General features: G+C 49.2%; 1 protein-coding gene across 6 annotated transcripts; it reads right to left on the bottom strand.

Annotated features, from left to right (window-relative positions):
* Nucleotides 1–1079: 1079 nt before the first annotated feature.
* On the bottom strand, nucleotides 1080–26056 carry PHKG1 (phosphorylase kinase catalytic subunit gamma 1). Of its 6 annotated transcripts, none has more exons than XM_030536718.1 (11): nucleotides 25867–26056; nucleotides 23804–23876; nucleotides 19416–19551; nucleotides 17695–17870; nucleotides 15871–15925; nucleotides 8909–8974; nucleotides 8264–8427; nucleotides 7605–7695; nucleotides 5782–5935; nucleotides 5161–5286; nucleotides 1080–3619 (listed from the first exon to the last, which is right to left on the bottom strand). In XM_030536718.1, the coding sequence occupies exons 3-11, from the start codon at nucleotides 19496–19498 to the stop codon at nucleotides 3368–3370; spliced, it is 1167 nt and encodes a 388-aa protein (XP_030392578.1). In that variant the 5' UTR covers nucleotides 19499–19551; nucleotides 23804–23876; nucleotides 25867–26056; the 3' UTR covers nucleotides 1080–3367. The 6 variants fall into 6 exon arrangements, with proteins under 6 accessions (XP_030392578.1, XP_030392580.1, XP_030392579.1 ...); XM_030536720.1 differs by having other exon boundaries at nucleotides 23808–23876; XM_030536719.1 differs by having other exon boundaries at nucleotides 25873–26056.
* Nucleotides 26057–27647: the final 1591 nt, after the last annotated feature.

Here is a 27647-nt window from a genome sequence, read left to right as displayed (position 1 = left end):
TAAAATTCCCTTTGGGGGAAAAAAACGGGGAGTTTTGCTTGACTTGGCTCCGTAGGAGTAAGAACTACTTGTGTGAGTAAGGGTTGCACTTGTTTCTGCTGGTAACCGAGAGAGACAGGTGTGGGCTGAGTCAGAAAGTCCTGAGTTCTAATCCCAGCTCTGACTCAGGCACACTTTGGTTTTGCTACACCACACTCTCTTCCCCCTATAATTCTCCATGGTCACAGCTCCACCTGCACCCGTGTACACCAACCACTGGTGTTTCAACCATGGCTCTGAGCCCTGTTCCGCAACACAGGGTCTTGAATCACAGAAATGTAGGGCTGGAAGGGACCGTGAGAGATCATCTAGTCCAACCCCCAGCACTGAGGCAGGACCAACTAAACTTAGACCATCCCTGATTGGTCTTTGTCCAACCTGTTCTTAAAATAGAATCCTATGATTCTACCACCTTCCTTGAAGCTCTGGAACAGGCTTCCACTGTTCTTCAAGTTAGAAAGTTGTAGTCTCAGTAAATAACCTAAATGTCCCAGCCCCATGCCAACGACTACCCTCCACAAACATTCCCATTGTTGCTATCATCACCTATGCTGCAGGGGTGGGAAATTTTAGGAAGCAAGTGCATTATAGACACAGCCCAGGAGACCTGAGGCTGGTCACTTTCAAAAACACCCAGGCATCTGACAGCTGTTGATTTAATTCTCATTTTAAATCAAACTCCCATTGGTTTAAAGGCACCTATCTCCAGCTTTAAGTACCTAAATACCTCTGACAATCTGCCCCTTAACCTCAGCTCTACCTCAGTTTCCCCACCTTGAAAACAGGGATTATAAAACAAAGGGGCTACTGGGAGGATCAATTACTTAGTGTCTGTGAAGCAGCTGAATATAAATGCTAAGCATTAAGGCTGAGGTTTACAAAAGGGGGTGACCTAAAGGCGTTAAACAGCTAACTCCCAGTGACATCCCGTGGGAGCTGGGCACCTAATGCCTTAGGCCCCTTTGCAAATCCCAGCCTAATATTATGTTGCTTGACAGAATACAACAGGCACCAGCTTAACAATGCCATGTCACACCAGCTAAGTAAAAGTAAGCCTATTTATTGACATGTAAACAGTTTACAAAACCACGGACAGATGCACTGATCAAATAGACATAAACTGAAGCCCTTGACCATTTTGAGGTCTGTGTATGAGCCCTGTATCTTTTAAAATGTCTCCTAAATACACATGAAGTACACAAGTCACCGTTAGCTGCAATGTGCATTTTCCATCACTCAAAGGCTGTTTAAAAACTCAGCCTAAGTTGTAAATGCATAAAATGAATTGCTACTCTTCAACATGGTGCCTTAAAGCTTTGGAAACAAAACATCTATCACCCTTAAGGCGTTGTTTATAGATTGACTGGTTATAACCACGGTAACTAAGGCTGGCAGGGATGATGACATGATGGAATCTGTTGGCTAGGAAGAGTGCTATGTGAGATGCTAGTCGCCCTTCAGAATATGCCCCATCTATAATAGAAAGGAAGGAGTCAATCAAGTCCATTAAGATGAAGGCTTGGATTGCCGTTTTCACACTCAGGCGGCCTTTTGCCATTTGGGGGATTTGGACAGGTCCACTTTTTCCTACTGACACAAATTTGAGGGTGGTGGTTTTGTCACAACTTCTTGTTTTATTTTCAGAGTTTGGTGGGCAAGCAGGCAGGGAAGGTTTCCTCAGCTTGTATTAAAGGTTGAGTTATAAACTGCCAATTGTACTACAGCCCAGGGGCGAGGCTTTTTTTTCTTAATAGAGTAGAAAATCTGTTAGCCCCAAAGCTAAATGAAGCGAGAGCTCAGTGAATAATACCGAGCCTTTATATGGCACTTTCATCGGTGGCTCTCAAAGCACCTTACAAAGGAGGTCAGTATCATTAGCCTCATTTTACAGATGGCAAAACAGGCAGTGAACACTCGCCTTTGCAGTGAGGCACCCAAAACATGGTATTCGTGCCCTGAAAGACTTGATTTTCAAAAGTGATGTGGGATAAGCCACCTTACCTTAATGTTCTGTTGGTGAAGGCTGGGCCCAGAATCTCTAATTATAACATCCGCCTTGTAAAAACAAAGCTTGATCAGCTTCAGGTGGTTTTTAACCTCAGTTAATTGAATGTAACAGGTTAGTATTTTGCAAGTGTCCTATTGGTGGAGCTGCTTTCCACATCCCTGTCCCATTTCTTTTTACCCAGCTCCCCATCTAATTTAGATTCCCTCCAGCTGCTGTGACCCCACTGCTTACCTTGGCCTGATTGTGCCCCAAACTCATTATCTTTGCCTTGGCCAATCTATCATCTTCACAGAACAGGTCGTGCCCACTACCAGATGAAAGCTAGGCTTTGAAACCTCAGGCTGGCCTGGGCCAGACACTGAGGCCCCAATCCAGCAAGTTGCTTCCCAAAGGTGATCCTCTGCGCCCACATGGAGTTCCACTGACTGCACTGGGGCAGGTGCTAAGGTCTGCGTAGGTGTCGCTTACAGGATGAAGGCCCTAGCTGTAAGCAGGAGGGCACCAGCAAGAGCAACACAAGCCTGATCATAGCAAATGGCAATAACAGAAAATATTGCCACCACTGCTGGCGAGGATTTCACACAGGTGTGAGGGAGCTCGCTTGCATCCTTCTGTTACCACAACTCAGGGGAGCATGGCCCATCCTGCCAATGAAAGGATGTGGTTCCTACAGGAGAGGCAATAAGTGTATTCTATTGTTCTTGCATACCCTATTGGTTCCCTCTGCATTAGAGAGAGCTGTGGTGTTCAGAGCTGGAGCCGTACCCGAATGCCACAGCTAGGATTTTGCTTGGGCCCCCATCTCTATTCTTTTTCAAAAGTGCCTCATCTTGGTGACCAATTTTGTGCCTGCAATTCATTCCAGGCCAAAAAAAACCCCCAAAAAACATTCAGCTGAAATTAATTTGGGGCACAAATGCTACCATTTAAGATGTTCACCTGCCTGATCTGAGGGTATATTTACACACACTGTTAATTACAGCTGCAAAATTAGAAGCCACTTCTAAAAAAACCAGGCCCTTGTATGTCATTTTGTAGGAAAGTTGACTATCAATCCGGCAAGGTCAAAGCACAGAGGCCTTACAGCGGCAAAATTCATTGACGTTTGATGGGGCTCTGCCCAGGTTTGTGCATATGGCATCTTTTGAAGGCCAAATAAGGATGTTGGGGTTTGGCGCACCCTGGGTTTTAATATTATCTATTGAGATTTTATTGGGAAAACATAAAAGAGACAGCGGTTAGTTTTCAGAGGGTTTGCTCACCTTAGCTCTTACAAACTTACGCTAAGACGCCGCTGAAGCAGTTTTATTCAGGGATAAATCAAAATAATGCTTCCTCTGCGGCTAAGCTCAGCAAAATCACCTTTGCAGTGTTCTCAAACAAGGCTGCTCTGTTTTGTGCTTCTCCCTTCTTCACCCAGTGTCCATAGATTCTAAAGGCACAGGCATCAATCAGTTTGCGAATGGGTTTCAGAGCGTACGGGTCTCTCATTATTACCTCCCTGGTAATTGGCTTGACATTCCGATAGTGATGATAGATGCGGACTGACGCCAGAACTGTCAGGCAGATGACCTGAAATGAAATGTAGCCAGCTCATGTGAAAAGGCAGCTGCTTTGGAAGTTAATCAACAGACTATCAATTTAAACTGATTCGTTAACATAAGGATGGCCTTAGTGAGTCAGACCGATGGTCCATCTAGCTCAGTATCTTCCTGTCTTTCGGCAGTGGCCAATGCCAGATGCTTCAAAGGGAATGAACGGAACATGGCAATTATGAAGTGATCCATCTCCTGTCATCCAGCCCCGGCATCTGGAGCATGGGATTGCATCCCTGATTATCTTGGCTGATAGGTTTGTCAATGGCTATCTTCCATGAACTTATCTAATTCCTTTTTGAAGCTGGCCTTTACAACATCCCCTGGCAATGAGTTCTACAGGTTGAACGTGCCTTGTGCAAAGACATACTTCCTTTTGTTTGTTTTAAACCTGCAGCCAATTAATTGCATTGGGTGACCCCTGGTTCTTGTGTTATGTAAAGGGGTAAATAACACTTCCTCATTCACGTTCCCCATGCCATTCATGATTGTATAGACTATCATAGCCTCCCTTCGTCATCTCTTTTCCAAGCCCAACAGTTCCAGTGTTTTTAATCTCTCCTCATATGGAAGCTGTTTCATACCTTTAATAATGTTTGTTGCCCTTCTCTATATTTTTTCTATTTTGAATCTATTTCTTTTTTGAGATGGGGAGACCAGAACTGCACAGATATTCCAGGTGTGGGCATACCATGGATTTATATAATGGCATGATATTTGCTATCTTCTATTTATTTATTTCTTAATGGTTCCTACCGTTCTGTTCACTTTTTTTGCCTGCTGCTGCATGTTTAGTGGATGATTTCAGAGAACCATCCACTGTGACTCCAAGATCTCTTTCTTGAGTGGTAACAGCTACTTTAGACCCCTATCATTTTGTCTCTATAGTTGGGATTATGTTTTCCAATATGCATCCCTCTGCATTTATCAACATCAACTTTCATCTGCCATTTTGGTGCCCAGTCTACCTTTTCCTTGTTCAAATCCCTCTGTGTAATATGCTTCTTCCATTAAGAATTTCAGTGGTAAACCCACTGGGATATATCAAAAAATAAACTACATGGGCACTGCTTTAAGATGGGCCTCCATCTAGTCATCTATAATGTATTAAGGACCTGCACTGTGTTGTCTCTTTAAAGCACTAATCTACTAGATAGCTCCGTTTTGTTTAAGTCCTATTACTTCCTGTGCATTAGAGATGAACCCAAGCTACAAAATTCAGTCCCAAAGTTTGGCTCCCTAGTTATGGTTTGGGCCCATCTTTAAGAGCCTGACCCTCACCCTCATTAGCAATCAAATCGGTGTTGGAGCCGTGGCTATCGACCATGATGAATAAATAATAAACCAGCTGAAGGCTGTATGTGATCTCGCACCTGGCATTGACCACTGTCGGAAGACAGGATACTGGGCTAGATGGACCTTTGGTCTGACCCAGTGTGGCCATTCTTATGTTCCTAACATGTTTGAAATGTCACCATCAGCCAGTCCTGATGGAAGGATCTAAAACAACTCTGTTACCTTAAGTTTCCTTAAAGGGCTGAAGTGCCGTACTTCCTCCACGACATATTGCTGGAAGAATGGGTGGGCCAGCGCATCATTGACTGTGTAGCGCTTCTTAGGATTCACCACCAGGAGCCGGGAAATCTGCAGGAAGGCACAATCAGACAGATTGGCACAGCCGGACGTGCCCTTCTCTCCTTATCGTTACCCTGTCCCAGGAGCATTCCATCAGGTGTCCCCACTACTGGATTCTTGTCTGTCTTTGGTTCCTCAGGCCTTGAGATTGCATGAGAAGAGCAAGGTCTAGAAATACTTTGAGGGTTATTTATTATTTGTGTGACAGTAGAGCCTAAAGGCCCTACCCAAGACTGGGGGGTCATTTCTTTAGGCACTGTACAATCACAGTAAGAAACAGTCCCTATCCCAAAGAGCTTACAGGCTATACTCACAAGACTGATAAAAGGTGGGATGGGGAAAAAGAGGCACAGGGACTAAGGAACTTGCCCAAGATCACCCAGGGCAGAACCAGGAGTAGAATCCGCATGCTACTACTGCATCCACCAGGCCACCCTACCCCACTAGTAAAGCTGGAGAGATTCCCCGTTTCTCCCATTCCTTCCATGGCAAGTAAGCGCTCACCAGATCTTTGACTGTGTCTGACTGATCATCCCACTCTGGAGAGCTGAACTGGTAATTCCCACTCATGATCATCCGCAGCATGAGCATCTGCTTCCGGTGCCAGAAGGGCGGGGAGCCAGCCAGCAGGGTGTACATGATCACGCCACTACTCCACCTGCCAAAGGCAGAGCGGACCGGTATCAGTCCACTGGGCACATTCATTAGTATCGCTCCCGTCAAGGAAGCCAAGACAGGTATAGACTGCAAAATCCTGATCCAGAGCTGCGTGTCAGATGGCTCCGGGGTGCTCAGCTTATTAGACAAATAGGGCCTAGTTACAAAACTGGAGGCCAGAGCAGCGTTCGGGCCCACACCGGGGTGTTTGAATCTCACACTCCGTCAAGCTGGGAGAGGGGAGGGTTGGCAGAACAGACCACACCTGTGGAAAACTGCCTCGGCTGGTAATGAGGAGGGAAGAGTTCCCTCAGGTGGGGCTCATTAGGTTAGGCACATAAGGAGGAAGCATGCGTAGATGAGGGGCTGTGTAGAAGAAATAACCTATGGCTTCTTCTGTGTGGGAAAGAACAGGAAGCCAGAGTAGATGCTGAGGCAGAAGAGTGAAGTGGCTCTCCTTGCTCACCGGAGCCACTGTGCTAGCCCAGGGAAGCTGTGAGTTAGAGACTTTTATTCTGGACCTGTTCTGATTTCACTGATTTAGACTGTGGGGAAGTTCTGCTGGGCCATGAGAGAGAGGGATATTTTGCCTTTCAGGCTTATCACCAGTAAAGCCAGTTGGCCCTGTATGCCCCCCAACCCCATCCTTGCAGCGTAGGAGTCAGCTGTCTGGACTGTGCTGCAGTGTAATTCAGGAGTCAGCTCCTTACGAGCCTGTGCTGTCAGTGGTGAGTGTGCTGGAGTTGTTCTGTCACGGCTGGCCAGCCAGGAATAGGAGAACCTTGCACAGCAAATGTCCTTTGCACACATGAGGCTTGTCAGGTGCCTAGTTTAATTCAAGTGACTCACCCAAGAAGAGAGCTGAGAAAGCAGCTCAGCTGTCTAGTCATCATGTGTCTTTTTACAGTTACTAATCTGCACAGGCCTGGCCGTGCGCCCATTAAAGTCATTGGCAAAGCTCTCATTTGCTTCATGGAGAACAGGATCAGGCCCTAGAAGAGCATTGTTTTCTGACTGCTCTCTCAGTGAGTGTATAAAACCCAATTTCAGGGCTTTTCAGTATGAAAAGGCAAAGAACCATTTTGGACACCCACTCGTGCACCGCTCATTATTATTAATGACACTTAATGCTTTTCACCTACATAGCATTAAAGCCCAGACTGAATTGAATGGAAGCTAGGCACCTCAATATCTTTATGGATCTGGACCTGTGTGTTATCCCCCTTCAAAACCCTTGTTCACCTGCTCCACAGGTATTGCGACGGTTAGTTAGCAAGGTTGTTACCCCCATGGTATAGACCGTTGATGGTAAATAATACTACTTCTCTAGCACTATATGTTCACATAATAGGCAAAGATGAGGAAACTGAAGCAGAGAATTTATGTTAGAGCTGGGATTAGAAATCTGATATTCCTGGCTCTCTGTCATATGTGTAGACCGTTAGCCCATGTCATTCGCTCTGTGCACCGTATAGCCTCTTCATTGACCCCAGCCAGTTGTGGCTGGTATTCAGATCTCTTATCCTTGGAGACTAGTTTGAATGAGCTCCTCTTGCTTTTCCCAGCGTCTAAAAGCATGAGAATTTCAGAAGTAAACCCCATTGCAAGAGAGGAGATATTCACTCCAGTTACTAGGAAAGTTTGTCACTACATATGAATGTTCTACTTACATGTCAACTTCCTTTCCATACCCTGGATGGTCCTTATCCATGGAGCATTCTAATATTTCAGGAGCTAGATAACCAGGAGTGCCACAGATTTCTGCAAGCAAGGCATGGAATTTTCACTTTAACATCAGTGAATTTGCAGAGGTTTGTACCACCCTGTAACCAGTAAACAGCTATTCATTGAGCGGCTGCTGCTGAACAGAATGTTTCCAGTGTGTATTACATAGCCCTTAACTACGCTTCATTGGCATCTTATCAGGGGAGTCCAATATCGAGTTATAACCTGTAATGTAGGCAAGGAAAAGAGTGACCAAGCCAAACAGCCATTTGTGCCTTTGAATAATCTCATCCCAATGGGCTATGAAATAACTAGTGTCTGCAAGTAAGATTGTGATGGGGAAAGCTAGTATGGGATGGCACAGAGTGTGTAACTAGGAGCAACTTGTAGAAATCAAGAGAGAAAATTTAGGATCAACTTCCAGAGAAGAAGCCAATATAATGGGAAGTGGTAGAAGCCCTTTTGGTTAAGATATCTAAAGCTAGGCTTGACAAAGTACTGGTGTACAGACTGAAGGAGCAAGCCTGCCCTGCCAACAGGATAGCATAGACAATCTGGAAGGTATTCTCCTCCTCTGACTGCTCTGATAAAATAATCGTCTCACCTTTGAGCTTCTCATCCCCATTCAACTGGCAGGAGAAGCCAAAGTCCGTCAGCTTGATGTTCATGTTGTCATCCAGGAGAATGTTCTCCGGCTTCAGGTCTCTGTGGACAATGTTCATGGAATGGAGGTACTGGATCACTTGCAGCAGTGCACGCATTATCTTCCTAGAGGGGATGATAATGGGATGGGGGAGATAAGTCCTCCTTCAGCCAAGCAACCCCTCCAAAAAGAGATCTCATACCCTCTTCTCCTTTCCCCTGAGAATGATGGAAACATACTGAGCTCATCCTGCTTCTAGGCAACGAGATGAGCACTATAGCTCTGAACCCCAGTGTCCAATTCAGTAGCCTGAGAGTGAGCTTTGCCACCTGGCCTGAGGAACAGACACTAGTTGTCCTTATGTTCCATTGAAGCTGGGTGTGGACCAAAAAGTGCCCTTGCACTCCAGACAAGTTGCCAGCTGAGAACAGCAGTTTTGGGCAACCTCAGGAACTGAAAGGTTTGAAACCTGGGCTGTGAGAGACCCCATTTCAGACTTGGAGACCTTTTGGGGGAGCTTGTCTCTAGCAAGTCCAAAATGCCACTGTTTGTCCAGGTGGAAATGGTGGCAGAACCACTGTGCTGTTCAAGTTTGTCTCACCATACCTGGTTTCCTTCTCAGTTAAGGTGACTTTCTCTGTGAGGTAATCAAAGAGCTCTCCTCTCTTCATTCTGTGTTTAGGAAGACAAGGCACTTAAAGATGCTGGCCTTGAGTCACAGCCACAATGTAAAATGGCAATAAAATCTTTGGAATCAACCACTACATGTAAAATGCAGCAACAACCCTGGAAAAGGTCCAGGGGGCTCCCGGTTTGTCTCTCCGTGACCTCAAGCAAATTTCAGTATCTCCAACCCCAAGCCTGCAAAAATCAAGCATCAGGTCTCAAACAATCAAGAGATTTGGCTTTAAAATCATGAGATTTGTAAAACTATCAATGTGGGGTTCTTTTGATGTGCCTTCTGAACTTTGAACCCTGTAGGGTCATGTTTTCAAGCTTTTCTCTGTAACAATGAGGAATCATACTTTAAAAAAAAATTAAAGCTGGCAGTCTCACATAATCACTTGACTCCAGGAGTTGAAGCTTTAAGAAAAACAACAAAGATTATGAGTGTCACAATAAAATCACAAGAGTTGGTAACACTGAATTCTACTCAATTCATAGGTAAAAGGGAGTACATTTGTTCCCCCCATTAATCAGCCCCATAAGTTCACTCCGAGATCTGAGAGTCAAGCTGGGTTCTCTCTGGACTAGGAAAGAACCCAGATCCCTCTCCTGGAATTGTTTTTGACTTAACAAGAGGAAGCCCTTTATCTTGGTCACTAAAGAGCACCAAGATGACTCCAAACACCCCCAGGTGGATAAGAAGCTGCCCGTTCAAAATAATGTTGTTTCTCTTGCCTTTTACACCACAAACATCATATGAAGGAAGCACACAGGCACAGTAGGGTCCAAATAACCATATTTACTGAAAATACACAACATTCAAGGCATCATTACATATGTAGGCTGGTTGCTTTGGGTGGGTTCTGGCAGCTTTTAAAACATAGAACACGATGAGCACCACTAGAGGGCTCACAAACTATTTAAAGGAACACTCCCCTAGGGCTTGTCTACATCAGAAAGTTGCAGCGCTGGTGAGGGAGTTACAGCGCTGCAACTTTGAGAGTGTCCACATCTGCAGGGCACCACCAGCGCTGCAACTCCCTGTTTGCAGCGCTGGCCGTACTCCCGTTTTGTCTCGGGTGTAGAGGATCCAGCGCTGGTGATCCAGCGCTGGTAATCCAATGTAGACAGTTACCAGCGCTTTTCTTGACCTCCGTGGAAGGAGGAAGCCTCTGGTAATCAAGCTGGTTTCCTTTCCCGGTTTGCTCTCTCGGTCCCGGAGCCACCCAGCAAACCGCGGGGAAGGAGACCTGCTTGCTCGGGGTTCCGGGACCGAGAGAGCAAACCGGGAACGCCGCGGTTTGCTCTCTCGGTCCCGGAGCCAGCCAGCAAGCCGCGGGGAAGGAGACCTGCTTGCTCGGGGTTCCGGGACCGAGAGAGCAAACCGCGGCGTTCCCGGTTTGCTCTCTCGGTCCCGGAGCCAGCCAGCAAGCCGCGGGGAAGGAGACCTGCTTGCTCGGGGTTCCGGGACCGAGAGAGCAAACCGGGAACGCCGCGGTTTGCTCTCTCGGTCCCGGAGCCAGCCAGCAAGCCGCGGGGAAGGAGACCTGCTTGCTCGGGGTTCCGGGACCGAGAGAGCAAACCGCGGCGTTCCCGGTTTGCTCTCTCGGTCCCGGAGCCAGCCAGCAAGCCGCGGGGAAGGAGACCTGCTTGCTCGGGGTTCCGGGACCGAGAGAGCAAACCGGGAACGCCGCGGTTTGCTCTCTCGGTCCCGGAACCCCGAGCAAGCAGGTCTCCTTCCCCGCGGCTTGCTGGCTGGCTCCGGGACCGAGAGAGCAAACCGGGAACGCCGCGGTTTGCTCTCTCGGTCCCGGAACCCCGAGCAAGCAGGTCTCCTTCCCCGCGGCTTGCTGGCTGGCTCCGGGACCGAGAGAGCAAACCGCGGCGTTCCCGGTTTGCTCTCTCGGTCCCGGAACCCCGAGCAAGCAGGTCTCCTTCCCCGCGGCTTGCTGGCTGGCTCCGGGACCGAGAGAGCAAACCGGGAACGCCGCGGTTTGCTCTCTCGGTCCCGGAACCCCGAGCAAGCAGGTCTCCTTCCCCGCGGCTTGCTGGCTGGCTCCGGGACCGAGAGAGCAAACCGCGGCGTTCCCGGTTTGCTCTCTCGGTCCCGGAACCCCGAGCAAGCAGGTCTCCTTCCCCGCGGCTTGCTGGCTGGCTCCGGGACCGAGAGAGCAAACCGGGAACGCCGCGGTTTGCTCTCTCGGTCCCGGAACCCCGAGCAAGCAGGTCTCCTTCCCCGCGGCTTGCTGGCTGGCTCCGGGACCGAGAGAGCAAACCGCGGCGTTCCCGGTTTGCTCTCTCGGTCCCGGAACCCCGAGCAAGCAGGTCTCCTTCCCCGCGGCTTGCTGGCTGGCTCCGGGACCGAGAGAGCAAACCGGGAACGCCGCGGTTTGCTCTCTCGGTCCCGGAACCCCGAGCAAGCAGGTCTCCTTCCCCGCGGCTTGCTGGCTGGCTCCGGGACCGAGAGAGCAAACCGCGGCGTTCCCGGTTTGCTCTCTCGGTCCCGGAACCCCGAGCAAGCAGGTCTCCTTCCCCGCGGCTTGCTGGCTGGCTCCGGGACCGAGAGAGCAAACCGGGAACGCCGCGGTTTGCTCTCTCGGTCCCGGAACCCCGAGCAAGCAGGTCTCCTTCCCCGCGGCTTGCTGGCTGGCTCCGGGACCGAGAGAGCAAACCGGGAACGCCGCGGTTTGCTCTCTCGGTCCCGGAACCCCGAGCAAGCAGGTCTCCTTCCCCGCGGCTTGCTGGCTGGCTCCGGGACCGAGAGAGCAAACCGCGGCGTTCCCGGTTTGCTCTCTCGGTCCCGGAACCCCGAGCAAGCAGGTCTCCTTCCCTGCGGTTTGCTGGCTGGCTCCGGGACCGAGAGAGCAAACCGCGGCGAAGCTGGTTTCCTTTCCCGGTTTGCTCTCTCGGTCCCGGAACCCCCCTTGAAGCCGCCCAACAGCGCTGCAGTGTGGCCACATCTAACACCACTTGCAGCGCTGGTTGCTGTAAGTGTGGCCACTCTGCAGCGCTGGCCCTATACAGCTGTACTAATACAGCTGTAACAACCAGCGCTGCAAAATTTTAGATGTAGACATGGCCCTAGTCTTTTACACAACAAATAGTAGTTTTTCTGACCACCTAACACACTCAAAACTATGCATTTACTGTTTTTTTCTGTGGGACTTTTCACCTAGATTCTCAGCCCTTCTGTGACAGAGTGCAGGGGGCAAATGGGTGAGCCTGCACTCTGATCATTCTGATAGTAATTAGTTCCCCAATAGGAAGCTGATGGGAGGGGGGAGGTGTTAATTACTCAGTCAGTAATTGAGCCCATTACACATCAGCCCTAGGCTGATAAGAGGTGACCCAGAAAGGAAGGGTGCGGGAGGAGAGAAGGAAAAACAGGGCTAGCTGAGCCTAGGCAGACCGAGGCTCAGAACAGGGTGTCCTCTGTTACTTTCCAGCTCTGGTGAGTGGGCCAAGAGGCAGTTCATATTGTCACTGGGCTGTCATGCAAGGACTGTTTGGTGGCGGGAACACAAAGTAAAAAGACACAGGGAAGGCACAACCAAAGGAGTCTGTGCAATTTTTGCGAGGAGAAGACAGGAGTGGGGCCACGCCCCTTGACACCTTCACAAACATGAATTGCATTATTCCCACTAAACCCCAATGAGGCTGGGAGCCTCAGCTGGGGAACTGAGGCCCAAAGCAACTCAAAAGAAATTTCAATTTCTTTTAAGAAGTGCCCTCGACAACACAGAAAGGTGGTGACAGATTTCCTGAGTCCCATTTTTACAGCACTGGCTAGTCACACACCCTCCCATGCTGTAGCTCCATTGGTGATGACTCTCTAAGCCGGAGTCGCATTCCCTTGTGCCCTGAAGTGCTGTCCAGGTCCAGAAGTTGTTTGGCTGATATATGCAGTGATTTCTTGCAATCAATTAGTTTCTGGAGCTTTCCCACAGGAGACACATGTTTTTGCTTAGCCTGCCCCACTGGCCGCATTCAGATCCAGGGGCTCTTATGCTAAGGGTGGCTATGAGGCGTAAGAAGATGGGTTAATGTAGCCACCTCAGTGCAGCGACAGAAAAGCATCTCTCTGGGCTTGTCCCCACACAAAGTTGCACTGGTTTAACCGAATCAGGGCAAGATCACACCCTGAGTTAAAGAGCTGGCTGAAACCACAAGTCCTGCCTGATCAGAAGTTGAAGCATTGCACAAGACACAGATAGTTCTGGAGCTGCAGACGGGGCCAAATGTATAAATAGACTCCAGGATCTATGATGGACCTCGCCAAAGGTTACAGGGAAACCTGAGCAACCCCGCTCACTCCCACAAGGCGGGGAGGAGGGGAGGCTGCCTGTGCTGACAGCTGCGGCCAGCCCTGTATTGGCAGGGGTGGCTGCAGTCTTAGCAGTGAAGAGAATGTTCTTGGGCATGCAGCGTTGAGTCCTGGCACAGTCGGATACGTTGCAAAGTGCAGCTTGGCGCCTGGTGGGTTTTTGGGTCTGTGTGAAATTCCATTCACAAATGCCCTTTTGCAACGGTTACTGGAACAGAGGCCATCTGCTTGGTGTCTGCTGAAGGGAGATTGACGCTCATTTCTCATTTAGCCAGCCAGCTTGGTGGGTGTACACAGGGAAGCCCCTGATAAAAGGGGATGAAGAACAGTAAGGTGGGAACAGGGACACCAGCTGAACCAGCATCATAGCCAGCAAAGCTGCCTTCAGTTTGAGGGCCACATGAGGTCTCACCATGCCCTTCCTGGCTACCTTTCTCCTCTCAGTTAGATCCAGGTATTTCCCGTCTATCACCTGCCATGCTGTGGGAGTACTGAAGGATGCCCACTATAAAAGAGATGTCCCCCCCAACCAGACTGTTATGACCTTTAATGTGGCTGGGAGGCAAACTCAAGGGACGTGTTCTTCATAATCCTGGCTAAGCAGGAATGGAGTGATCAGCTGTGATCCTACTGTTGTCAGGCAGCAGGGCTCCAAGGGTACAGCATGGGAATCAGGACGCGTGGGACTTGTTTCCACCTCAGCTATAGGCTTGGGACTTGACTCTAGCCAAGTCTCTTACCCTCTCTCTTCTCTCAGCTGTAAAGTGAGGGTGACACTATTTCCCAGCCTCACAGGGCAGTGAGATTAGTGCACTCGGCTTGTAAAGCTCTTTGAGAGCCTTAGACGGCAGATGCTAGGGAAGTGCAAAGTGTTATCGTTGTTTCTCTGTGTCATTGACTATGCAGTTCACCTCCTCCCGGTGACCGCTCTGGCAATTGATTTGCCTGTGGCTGGGACCGCAGGAACCACAGGTAGCAAGTTATATGGGCCTGTGGTGCCCATGGTCCACCAATATTCAGGAACGGGGGCCTGGCTCCACCAGTGTTTGGGCTTATGTTTTCAGAGCCATCCCGTCCTTAGGACAGACTGAGGCAACTGCCGCAGGCTTTGCACTTCAGGGGAACGCAGGGTCCAGGGCAGCATGGGAGGCTAGCGTGGGGCCTACGCCGGCAGCAGTGAGTGACCCAGCCCCAGACTGTCCCCGTTCTGTCCCCCATCCCGGCCCCACTCCACCCTTTCCCCACGTCCCCGCTCCTGCCTCTTCTTTGCCTCTTCCCGTCCCTGCCCCCATTCCATCCCTTTGCCAAATGCCCGCCCTGTCTCTTTCTCACTTCCTCCCCTGAGCGACACTGGGAGCCGGCAGGGCAGAGCAGGCTGGGACCCCGTTGCTCACAGCTGCTGGCACCAGGCCCCCCCACTAACCCCTCAGGCCATCCTGGACTTCATTTACCTCTGAACTGTGGGGCCCCCCAAAGAGCAGGGCGCAGGGAAGTTGCCCCGGTCCGTCCTATGCACGGGACAGCTCTGCTTAGGCCTGTTCTGGGCACCACAGATACATACAAATCTGGCGCCCATGGCAGGAACAGCTACATTTAAAAAAAAAAAATCCTGCCTTCAAATCCTCTATGCCTTGTGCCGCATTTCTAACTTCACACACTGCTTGGCACCAGCTACTCGACAGAACAACTTTCCCTCTGCCAGCTGAAACCAGCTGTATGTGCACAGGTGGTTGAGCTCCTGAGAAACCTGCAGGGATCTGTGTCGTTTGCGTAGCTCTTTTGGCAGCTTCATGTGCCTCTGTTATCGAGCTGGACCCAAACCAGAATCCCAGCTCCATCACAGAGTTTGAGAGTGTTCGAGTCAGACCAGATCAGGTGCATGGGAGGCTTTCTGCACTGGTTGCTTGGTTCATACAGAAAAGCACACATCACCTGGTTTGTTATGGAAGATCACCTCCATTGACCAGCCAGAACCTTCCCAGATGCTGAGGTTTAGAGGTTACTGGCTGGCAGTTACTCCTCCCCACAACACCCAACTCTGTTGTGCCTGAGTATGTACTGGGTGCTGAGGTAACTGGGTGCCTTCTGCTCCCATGGAGGTCACTGGGAGCAGGAGGTGCTCAGCACTCTGCAGGAGCCATCCAACACCTGGCTGTACTGGGTCCTAAACAGAGGGGAGCTCAGTTAGTGATTGGAGGGGAGACCACCAAGGAAATCTCCTCTGGACTTGCTGCCAGGAGAGGGGATCAGGCCAGGAATAGCTCAGAGTGCCAGCCTATTACTTGTCTTGCATGCTTTTAAAGCCAGCCCTGCATGTTATCAGCCTAAGGATGATCTGTTGTGGGATGGGGGCCCATTCCTTTATGGTCTCAACTTCAGTTTGCTATAGCGACCACTAATAGGAAAATCTACATATCCCAGAGACCAGATTTTACTGTCGGATACATTACTCTAAACCCCATTGACTTCAGTAAGGATTGAGTGGGTATCACCGAACAGAACATGCCCCCACTGATCAATCAGACAGACAGGAGGATAACACCCCCCCTCAAAACAAAACAAAACAGATGGTACTTACAGGTCAAACACCAAGAAGAAAAAGGTGTGGGATTCATAACTATCCTTCAGCTGAACTGCAATAAAACATGATATCAACTATCATGACAGTGCTGTAACTTACACGGGGCTCTATGTACGTGGAGTCAGACACGTTCCCTGCCCCAAAGAGATTCTAATCCACTGAATCCCTAAGGATGAAAATGTGAGCTCATCTCAGAGCTCCCCAATCCTGGAAGGTGGCTGGGTGCCCTAGGCTGTCACTGAGCTCAGTGGGAGCTCTGAGTGCATGACACATTGCAGGAGTCACCCAGCACCTTGCTGGATTGGGTCCTGAGCTGAGCTTGGTTCGTCTTTGGCTGGGACACCACAAAGGAAAACCCAGTGCCGCAGAAAGCAGTGTGGGTGAATCGGAGAGGAGGCATGGTCCAGCACGGTTAGCGACCACTGGGCTACTAGAGGCCTCCCCTTTCAGATGAGATGCAAGCCAAAGTCCTGGCTAGCTGTGCTCAGCCCCTGGCACCAAAGGATATGTCCTCACAGTGGCCAAATACCTCCTGGGGAAATTACATTCTGCCTCCGAACAGGCCACAGAATTCCTGAATGGCTCTTCCTCCCCCTTCCCCAAGAAGAGTGAAAAACAAGGCAGTTGTTGTTGACACCAGTGTCAGCTTTGCTACCTAAAACTTCTGGCAGTAGTACTGCATCCCAGTCCTGCAGGGAAATGGATTCTAGCTAAACCCCTTATTCCTTCCTCTAGCTCTTTCTCTGGTCAGATCCTCTAATGGCTTTGCACTGAAAGGGACTTCCCAGAACCAATCTAACTAACTAACCAATCTCAGGAATCAGCAAAGCAGCCTTTCCATTTCCTAGAACACCTTCATCAGGCAGAACTGGAAACCTTGTCAGGGAGGTCACAGCCTGTGCTTTTCAGAAGAGCTGGGTCATTAACAAGTGAAACACACAACACCAGAGGTGTCAAGGCAGAATTTTAGGCTCCACGTATGGTACCGGAGCCTGCAAACCAAAGCCAAGGTCCTGAGGAATCAAATGTGAACACAGCAGGCTCTGAAGTGAGGTCCTTGCCCTGTATCAGTTTGCAGGTTTTAGCCACCCACAGGACTTGTCTATATTTAGAATGCTGCTGCTGCGTGCTGTAGTCCTGAGTGAAGATGCTACCTACACCGACGGGGAGAGCTTCTCCCATCAGCATAGACCTCCACCTCCTGAAGAGGTGATAGCTACGTCAATGGGAGAAGTTGTCTACACCAGCTGTTAGGTCAATCTAACTATGTCACTTGGGGATGGGGATTTTCCACACCTCTGAGCGGCACAGTTATACCAACATAAGCTTGTAGTGTAGACCAAGCCATACTCTTTGCCCTGAAGCAAAGATCATGGATTACAGGTAGCGACTGTCAACACAGTGATTCCCCACTAAGAGCCCTGATGGCTGCAAGCTTTGGAGCTGGGGCCTAACACCTCCTCTAGTCTGTCTTTCCCAGCTGCAGGTTCCATGGAGCATTGGGATCTTGCTTCTAACAGGTGCTGTGCTCTGCAGCAATGCTGACTGGGATCATTGTGGGTCTAGGGGAAGCAGTGACTGGCAGAAGGGCTGCTCATCTAGGATTTGAGCCAACTCCCAGCAAGATATCACTATCAGACACCATCAGGTGGGCATCCACAGAAGATGGATCCTTTCCCTGTAGGGATTTCAGCTCAAGGGCCAAAGGGATTAATCAAAATCTGAAAACTCTTGTGAATACCTAGAACAGAAAATGGGGTGAGAAAAGCTACTGAGCAATTTGTTACCCGGGTGCCCAGTCATACCAATGCTTTGACTTACTGATATTGGGATGTCCTGAGACCTTCTGAAGGATGTCTATCTCCTTGATAGTGGCTTTCCTCAGCTCCTGGACCTCCTCTGGGGATAAATTACCAGCGGTGATGTCTATAATCTTAACCGCATACTCTTGGCTGGTGGGTTTGTGAATGCACCGACGAACCACGCTGCTTACCCCTCTGCCAGGACCAAGACAAAGAAAAGATTGGAATAGGAGGAAAATTTCTAGCCAGTTTCACTTCCTGGTGCTCGTGCACTAGCACAGTGCTAACAGGATGAGTTAAGGGAGTTTGGGTCAAGAGTAGGGTCGGGGCACAGCCCCCCTCAGTAATCCACTGGGGGCACAGAATTCCTCCAGCTCTGGGCCGTGGTGGCGAGCTCCTCCCCACGCCAGGGCTGCAGGGAGAAAAGCAAGCAGAATGGGGGGCAGGGAAAGAGTGAGCTCCTGCCAGAGCTGGGGGAGGGGCACGGAATGTCCCAGTGCTGTTTGGCAATGTGCTCTTCGAGGGCTGGCCCTTGGGCTACGTGGTGTGCATCACCTACAACAGCCTGTCCCTCTCCATCATCCTTCAGAAGATGCCCCCCAAAAAGGGGTCAAAGTTAGACTTCTGCATATGCCCCTGTTTTCTATATATACTGAAAAATATGTCCTTGTAGTTCGCATTAAGGTATCACTCCTCTGGAAAAGTTTTCTGCCAGACCAGAGATCTGAGCTAAATGAAGATTTACAGAAAGAGGGGAACAGTGCGGGGGAAAAGTGCTTTGTTTGGGGGTTCATTTGGACTCTAACTGGGAGCCAGGGACAGCACTCTGGCATCCTGCTCTTGAGGAAGTCATCAGGCAGTGAGACTGTATTCACGAACACAGGATCCCAACCTGTCCTGGTAGGAAACGCTGCAAGGAAGCTTTCCTCAGAAGCTGCTTTAGGCAAGGCTTTTGCTAAGTGTAGACTCTCAGAAGTGTGCTGTACTGTTTTCGTTTTACATATAACCATTTCTGTTTCCATTATCCTTTCCCGGTATCACTTGAATCTTGGATAATAATTGTAGGATTGTTTCACTATCCATATATGTTGTGGTGTGACAAAGGACCTGAACCTGAGTTGTACCAAGCAAGCCATTGGTACACTGTTCCCTGGGGAACAGTGAATCTGGTAGTTACTGAGAGTGTTCGGTGACAGGTGCTGGACTCTGCAGGGAAGCACTTCAGAGCTGCAAGGCAAAGTAAGGGCTGGCAGAGCCCTGAGGAGATTGTTTGGGTGGCTAACAGGCTGCAGTGTTCGGGAGCTGACACCCAGTTTAGTCCTAGCAAGGCTCTCTGTTGCTGAGGGAGAGGGATAGCACAGTGACTTACAGTCCTGGGCACCCCAAGAAAGTGCTAGTAATGTAACGCCTCTGCACAAAATGATAGCAGGAGGGTTTTTATCAGATGAGGTGTGTTCCAGCAATTTTTGCCCTAAACCGTCAGGCTGGTTCTCATTCTTCCGCAGCTGTATAATTCTTCTCCAGAAGTAGCCACATCTCTGTATTCTTGGACAGCTTTGTAAATATACTTGGGGACGAAAGGCACTGTATCATTTTTTTGTACATGGAACGATAGGACTAAATACTTTCTCACATGGAGTCCTATTCAAATCAGTGGGACTAATTGCATGAATAATGCAAACAGGTTTTGGCAATTCTGTTTACAAGCTACTGGCCCATCGTTAAGAAACCCCATTTTACCTGCCCAGAATTTCCTTTGGGTCATAATTCTTATAAAATTCCTGGGCCGAATGCCAGTCTGGTAGTTCCTCCTCCTTGGTCATGTTTGGATCCTCACTGGGCCCACTCTAAAGCCTTGCTTCAAGGTAACAAATAGCTAAAACAAGAAAAAAACAACAACTAAATAGTGCCATGGCTGTCTTTGTTTCCTCTAACCAGCCCTCTAGTCTCCATGGCTAAATATGGACCTGCACCTCTGTATTACTGGATTTCCACTTGTCTGTCTTGTATTCTGAGTCCTGATGTCTGATAGATCTTAGAACTAGAAACAGAGACCCAGACCCTCAAGGGCACTGAGGTTCCTAACTACCACTGAAATAAATAGGAGTTAGGAGCCTGCATGCCTCTGAGGGTCTGGTCCAGAATCCAAATAAAATTGTATTCATCACTGTCCCAGGACCATAGGACTGTACACCGGTGCTGATGAGGTGGCATGCTGTAGTGCTCATGGGAGTCGGCCTTGTTTCTGCTTCCTTCTAAAGTCAGGAAAAGGTCAAGGTGAGCAATAGAAAGGGAAGAAATTAAAGGGAGTATTTCACTGATGGGGAATGTTCTATTCTATGCCAGATTCAAATCCCACTGAAGTTATGGAAACATGCCACTGACTTCAATGGACCAAAGTGTCTCACAAGCTTCCCCCTGCCCATCCTGCTGGTAGAAAAGAGCTGTCCTGCACTCACACAGCACCAGTTAGGCCCACCTGCAGACCATGCACCACCTGGAGAAGGGGAGCTTAAGAAGGTGGCCTTTCCTCCCTCTCCGGTTGGGCAACATTATGAGTCTGATGCAAGCAAGGGAGCCTGTAGATCTGCTTCCTACCTGTGACGGGACCTAGGAAGCATCTGCAGGGACTACAGACAAATGAACTGTAGTTGGACTCTTAAAAGAGCCCAAGAGTGAGCTGAACTCCTGCCAGGAACAGTGAGATTGGCCAAGGGTGGCGGCTTCCATAGGGGACCCAGAAGCAAGAGACCCAACAAGACTACAGTTCAGCCCAGGTTGAGGGTCAGCTGATGACAGGGCCTCTATTTTTGGGGTTCCCATCTTCAGCTGCCTTAGAAGGGCCTTCAGAAAGTGCAGAGCACCCACCCTCTGAAAATCAGGCTACTTTAAGGTGTCACAAGTTGGGGCCACCAAACTTTGAGGTACCCCAAAGCACTTCTGAAATCTTGTCCCTTTCCTGACTGTCCTGTCCCTATAGCATCCCTCATAGTAGAGGCTGTAGTGAGCACAGGGATATTTTCAGTGAGGGCACTGGGCATGCACAATGCTGTAGCTCCCTGGCTCACTATCTCACAGACAGAGGAACACAGGCTCTGTTGCCGAGCGCTGCCACACAGAGTCTGCTTAACCCCTCGCCTGGAGTGAGCAATCATTGACTCCAGTTGCTGGGTGTACTACAAGCAGGGCTGACCGGGAGGGCAGTATTCTATAGTATTGCTATTATTTTTTATGGAAGGACCCCCCCAAATTGCTTTGCCCCAGGCCTCCTGAATCTCTGGGCAGCCCTGACTACAGGCCCTTTAAAATTTCTCCAATCCTGCAAGAAGACTTCCAGTGAATAAAACTGGATTCTTGCTGGGATGGCAGGGGAGAGAGATTCCTTCCTGTAGTAAAGCAAGCGCTTTACAGGGCCAGCACCAGCACCCCTATTATAGCCACAGTTCAGCAAAGCATCTGCTTGAGTCCAATTTACTCTAGCGTGCTCAAGTGCCTTGTTAATAGGGATAGTTGGCTGAACCAGGGCACCAAGCCTGGGTAGGAATGAAGGTAACTATCTTAATTTTACAGCTATGGGGAGCAGGCAGCTGAGACAGAGAGGTTAAGTAGTATGCCCAGCGTCACACAGTGAGCTTGCATCAGAAGAGTTTCTGGCTCCCTGGCCTGTGCTCAAACCACTGCTGCTCTTACTATCAACAACAGCCAAGGTTTTCAAAAGCTACTGGTACCCCACTTGCGATGTGATAAAGCAGTGGTTCCCAAACTAGGGCCGTGGCTTGTTCAGCGTAAGCCCCTGGTGCGCCGGGCCAGTCTGTTTACCTGCCGCATCCGCAGGTTTGGTCGATCGCAGCTCCCAGTGACCACAGTTCACCATTTTCGGCCAATGGGAGCTGCAGAAAGTGGCGCAGGCCGAGGGACATGCTGGCTGTCGCTTCCCACAGCCCCCAATGGCATGGAGCAGCGAACCGTGGTCAGTGGTAGCCGCGATCGGCCAAACCTGCAGACGCGGCAAGTAAACAAACCGGCCCGGCCCAGCCCGCCAAGGACTTACCCTGAACAAGCCGTGCCCCTAGTTTGGGAACCACTGTGATAAAGGGCCCTGATTTTCAGAGAATGGCTGATTTAGTATTCTCTGAAAACCAGGCCTTTTGAAATGTTTCATGTTGGGCAACCCAAATCAATAGAAACGTGAAACCGTTGGCTTATTTATCAGAGTCCTTTTGCAATAGACTATAGCACGTCAACAAGACTGGCCAATGGCAATTTCTGAGCCCTCCCACCCTCCTCCAGTAATGATACATTATTGTCAGCTTTTTAAATATAACATTGAGTCACAAAACTGTCTAAAGTGTTCGGAACTTTTAAAATCCATTAAAAAAAACTAAATAAAAATGACTCTCAGCAAAAGAAAAAAACATCCAAATACAGTTTGAAGGCTGGATGACATCTGAGCTGCTGCTTCTGCTAGGAGGATATTCTGCTGATCAGCAAAAACTTTAGTCATGCTAAATAGCGACATTCAGATCTGTACTTCTCCCACCAGGCTCCGTGTTATGAAGCACTGTGCTTGCAGCAGATCAGTTGCATAAGGTCAGGGTTTGGATAACACGCTCTGTTTCTAAGACTCCCAGTATCATCACTGTGAAATACAGCAGTTCTGAAATCAAGTTTCCAAGAGTCTATTCAGCACCTGTAGACTTAGGGCCTGATCCTAGCGGGAGTTAAGGGTGCTCAGAATCTACTTGGAGACATTCCGTGCTTACTTACAAACTCTTGTCTGTTTCTTTGTGTGTGTGTGCATGTCTGGGGGGAGCGGGGCGGTTGCAGTCGCTGCTCCTGCTGAAGTCAGCGGCTAGGATTGCCAACAGTCCCTTATTACAAGGGATGTCCCTTATGTTTTCTTCTCTGTACAACACTAGTAGTTGTTGAGTGCTGCAAAAAAGCAGCAAGAAATATCCCCGGCGAATGTAGGTGAGTGATGCTTGTTATTTAATAATGATGATATCTAGAGGAGGGGCAGTGCGGGTGTAACACTGACAGACCCCGGGTGTTGGCTGGCAGGATTGAGCCTGGGATCTCTGGAGCTAAATGCATGAGCCTCTACTGCATGAGCTAAAAGTCAGCAGGCTCTTAGCTAAGGTTGTAGCGGAGTCATTAATCTCTCAGTCGTCTCAGTGCCACTCCATGGGACAGAGCCCCGCGCTTAGAAGGTGTGTGGGTTACACAGGGTACTAAGAAAACAGTCCCTTATTTTTAAATACAGCTTTGGCAACGCTACGCTCTCTTGGCTGCAAAGGAAGTAGGGGCAGGCCCAGGGCTGGTGCAAGGATGTTTCGTGCCCTAGGGGAAACTTCCACCTTGCGCCCTCCTCTTGCCCCCGCCGCAGCTCCCTCCCTCCACCCTGAGGCACCCCCCCTTGCAGCAGCTCACCCCTGCCCCACCTCCTCCCCAAGCACGCTGTGGCTGCTTCACTTCTCCCGCCTCCAGGCTTGCGGTGCCAATCAGCTTAGGTGCCGCAAGCCTGGGAGGCGGGAGAAGTGAAGCAGCCACGGCGTGCTTGGGGAGGAGGCGGGGCAGGGATGAGTTGGGGCGGGGAATTCCCCCCCCTTACTTGCTGCAGGTGGCCCTCCCTGCACTCCTCTGCCCCAGCTCCCTCCGCCTAAATGCCAGCGGCGACCGGGGCTGCCGAAGATCCGGCCACCGCAGTCGCTGCCGAAGTAAATGGCGCCCCCCAAATCCTAGTGCCCTAGGCGACCGCCTAGGTCACCTAAATGGTTGCACCGGCCCTGGGCAGGCCCTAACTTTCACAGATGACCTTGTTTGTTCAATACCCCAGTTGAGACACCTCTAGGGACAGGGTCCTATGAGGAACTGAACTCCTACAGTGCTCATCGCTGAGCCTGGCCTCCTTGAAATTCTCCAGCCATTGTGTGCGTGCTCAGCACCACTGGAAAAAACAGGCCTCTAACATAAGCTGTTTAGCATTAGAGGTTTCTTTTGGAGGGGCTGTTCACCAAGTTTATTTAACGGCCAGTTGCAGTTGGACAGAAAGTCCCAGTGTTGCAATTTTGCCTCCACATTGTCTTTTTGTTTGACCTATCAGTAACATGATGATTCTGCTACCATACCTACAGGTGTGCTCTCATTTCTCTGCAGTGCATTCAGCTCATGTCCTCAAATGGTGTCTGTCCCGGCCTGGTTCTAAGAAACAAAACGCTCTTCTTGAAGGTCTTCGGCCTTGACCTGTGCTCCATTCTGAGTCACTTACTATCAGTCTAGCTTATTTATATCAATGCGAAGGGTTGGATGCTCTTCCTTATTTCACTAACACAAACCAATTTCAATCAATTAACTTAGGGCCACTGAATTTATAAAGAGCAGCCTAGCAGCTCTTTCAACTGCTGGAGACAACATACAAGTTAGAAAGTGCACAAGCATTATATAAACCAATAGCTAAGGCAAGACCGAGGGGATATTTTAAATAAGAGGGAGGATCAGGCAAAGAAAAGAGAACACCAACACACCTCTGACAAAGTGTCCTCAAGAGGGCATGTGGATTTGGCTTGTTTTTAAGGGGGAAATTGAGGCAGTATACAGGGCGAGTGAGTCCCACACCCATAGCAAAAGTTCAGTGTCTAGTGAGCTCAGATGAAAGAGTGGCACCTGGCAAGGAAGGTGGTTTCAGGGCACATAGACCCACCACAAGGCCTCTCCACATGAGTTGCCCTCTACTGCCACACCAAGCTGACGTGCTCAACACCTTGCAGGCTGGGGTCCTAAGGGCTTTTAAAATCTTAAGTGCCTGATTGGAGGATTTCAGTGGGAGCTGAGAATGTTCTGTACCTCCTGGGAGATGCTCAGCACCTTGCAAGATCAGACCTTTAAGGTCTCTTTTTTGTCTAGTTTTGTGGGGGAAAGACCTAGATTTGGAGTTCTCTTCAGAGGGAGGGCTCCTATAGACTTCAGTGGATGCAGCAGGCTCTAGCCTATCAGAGCTTGCTTTAAATCCACTGGCCCCCTTTACAGGCAGCTGTTGTAAAGAACTAACAACAGCAGGAGAGTCCAGTAGTATTACTGGTCCTGGAAAAGGAGACTTCTTTAGCAGGGTAATATTACTCTTTAGTTAGAGAAGGAAAATTGATTATCTCAGCATGGATAAACCTACACATCTGCACCAAGTCTGCATTTCATATTATCCCCATATCATGTAATCTGAAACTTTGAGAGCCTGAAATAACTGATTGGCCACCCCTGGTTTAATGTATACACACAGACTTAGTGACCCTCGGAGCCACATATGATAATCGTCATAACCTCGAGAGCTGGGCATGCCTGCCAGGCCTCGGCGCTTCTGCCCTGCGGCAGGGTGGTGGGGCTTGGGGCTTCTGCCCCATGGGAGGTGCCTGCCAAGGCTTGGGGCCCTGGCAGGTGCGCCCCATAGGGCTGAAGCCCCAATCCCCACCACCCCGCTGCAGGATAGAGACCCCAAATTCCCCATCCCTGGCAATCTGTTGGACTGAGAAGGGGAGGGACATGGTGGGTTCCAGGAGCAGCATTTTAACTGTACAAGCACTGCACATGGCTCACAAGCCATGGTTTGCCCACTCCATGTTAAACCCTAAAGAATAGAGCAGATAGAGGACTAGCATCTCTCGGAACTGTTAGTACCAGTCTTTCTACTCTTGATGCACCCTTTAAATTAACATACTTGGTAAAAGGGCAAAGCTCAATATTGCAAGATAATGGGCTAAATTCTACTTTGACACCAGTGCAGTCAATGGAGTCATTCCAGTTACACTGCTACAATATTGTAATGACAGCGGAATTGGACACAATCTGTTCCAAAGTCCTGATTGGACAATATACTTTTGTTTCAGAAAGCCTGATGGTTTTAGCCTTCACTAGTGTATCTGAGAGGGGATTTCAACTCCAGCAAGATTACATAATTACCTCTAGGGTACCAAAAGGACCCACCATGCCACAGCCACATAAGAAAACAAGGATCTCTGCCTTACAACTGAGGATTTATGTGATCACTTGTAAGGTACTATATAAAACATCACAACATATCAATGATTTGTAGCTCTAACCGGTTGCTTCATACGCTCTCCCCCACTCTCCTTTGTAGATGTACTCCTACTGCTTGTTTCCTTTAGAAAGCTGTTTCTAGACATGGCAGGTCCCTACTTACCATTACCTCTTTGCAGATTCTGCCTTCTACCCGTCAGCCCAAATTTTCCTGGAATAGCCGTTAGGGATCAAATTACTACAACAAAAGTCAAAACGAACTTGAACAATAAGGGTCTGAGACACAGACCACTTTGAGTCCCACAATAACAACCCAGCCTTCAGCCTGGCTGCTAACTCATTGCAGGTCAGCGTCCGTGTGAGGGCTGCAAAGCCAAAAATAAATTGCAGTGTGACTTGGAAGCAATGCCAGAGCCTCAGGCATGAACGTACGTTGCCACAACATTCGTTTAATTTCTGTTTAGGAGCGGAAGGTTGGGGAAAGCAACATGAATGACCCTATCTTGAAGGGATCAGAAACCATTCAATAGGTAGCAGTGCTTTCCTGGGTCTCCTACTTTACTGAATTGTAATAGCAGGCTGAGTAGTTTCTTGTAAGTGATCAGTATTTTTTCTAAGCATTTGGAGCCAATTCATAACTGTTATTAGGTAAGATTTTATGGGATTCACACACAGAGCATAGAAAGGACTAGTAACCTCAGCATGCATGTTTCTGAAGCACTATCAGAAGAGTGGGAGGTAATTAAGCTAAAGCCAATTTGATAAGAGTAGTAACAAGGGGAGAAGGCAGAAGCCCCATTTTCTCTGCCTTTGTCCTTTGTGCTCGCTTCCCCCTCTGAGTTCTGAACATTTATGCTAATGTACATACTCAATAAGAATGTTGAGAGGGTTCTTTGACCCTCTTGTCCTTCTGTTCTCCACTCCTGAAATGGGTCATCTGCCAGCTTTGCCTTTCCCGGTTCTTGTCTCAGCTCCTTGGCTGCAGCACATCTGCTCAGTTCCTTGTAACTGGGATTCTATGCACACTGGTTAAACTACTGTGGCTATTCTTACCATGGCTCCCTTGGGAGAAGCCACACAGGATTCCTAGGAAACCTCTACAGAAGTACGTTTGAGGCTAAAATGTGAAGTCATGATGGGGAGAGAAGAGAAAAATCTCTGCTTTGGTTCAAGAGCAAGTGCTCAGGCTACAAAGGCACCTTTAAGATACAAAGTGGTAAAGATTCTTACCCAGGCCGTTATGCAAACTGTTGCACTGCTCTCTTGACCTTATCAAACTTTCCCCCATCTCTACATGCATCCTTGCACTTTATTTCAAAAATAGTATCCAACATTAATTCCATCCGCACCGTAACAATTTACATAGCTATACATCTCCTACAGCCTTAACACAAGCTGATCAATTTTAAGCGTACTTGTTCAAGAATAGCAGAATGGAGATGGGGAAAGTGCATAAGGAAAAGTTATTTACTTGTTCCCGTGATATAAGAACTAGAGGCCACCAAATGAAATTAATAGGCAGCAGGTTTAAAACAAATAAAAGGGAGTTCTTCACGCAGCGCACAGTCAACCTCTGGAACTCCTTGCCTGAGGAGGTTGTGAAGGCTAGGATTATAACAGGGTTAAGTCCATTAATGGCTATTAGCCAGGATGGGTAAGGAATGGTGTCCCTAGGCTCTGTTTGTCAGAGGATGGAGATGGATGGCACGAGACAGATCACTTGATCATTACCTGTTAGGGTCACTCCCTCTGGGGCACCTGGCATTGGCCACTGTTGGTAGAGAGGATACTGGGCTGGATGCGGGACCGGCTCCACTGTTTTTGCCACCCCAAGCAGCACACTGAATTGCTGTTGTGGACGGTGGGGGCAGTCCGTGTGCCGTTACGATGGCACGCACGTTTCCGCAGCGACGGCAATTTGGTGGTAGCTTCTATGTTCAGCTG

The sequence above is a fragment of the Gopherus evgoodei genome, chromosome 17 (genome assembly GCF_007399415.2).
Source record: "Gopherus evgoodei ecotype Sinaloan lineage chromosome 17, rGopEvg1_v1.p, whole genome shotgun sequence".
Classification (NCBI taxonomy): Eukaryota; Metazoa; Chordata; order Testudines; family Testudinidae; genus Gopherus; species Gopherus evgoodei.
The sequence above is the reverse complement of the archived record's forward strand: the minus strand, read 5'-3'. Positions and strand labels throughout refer to the sequence as shown.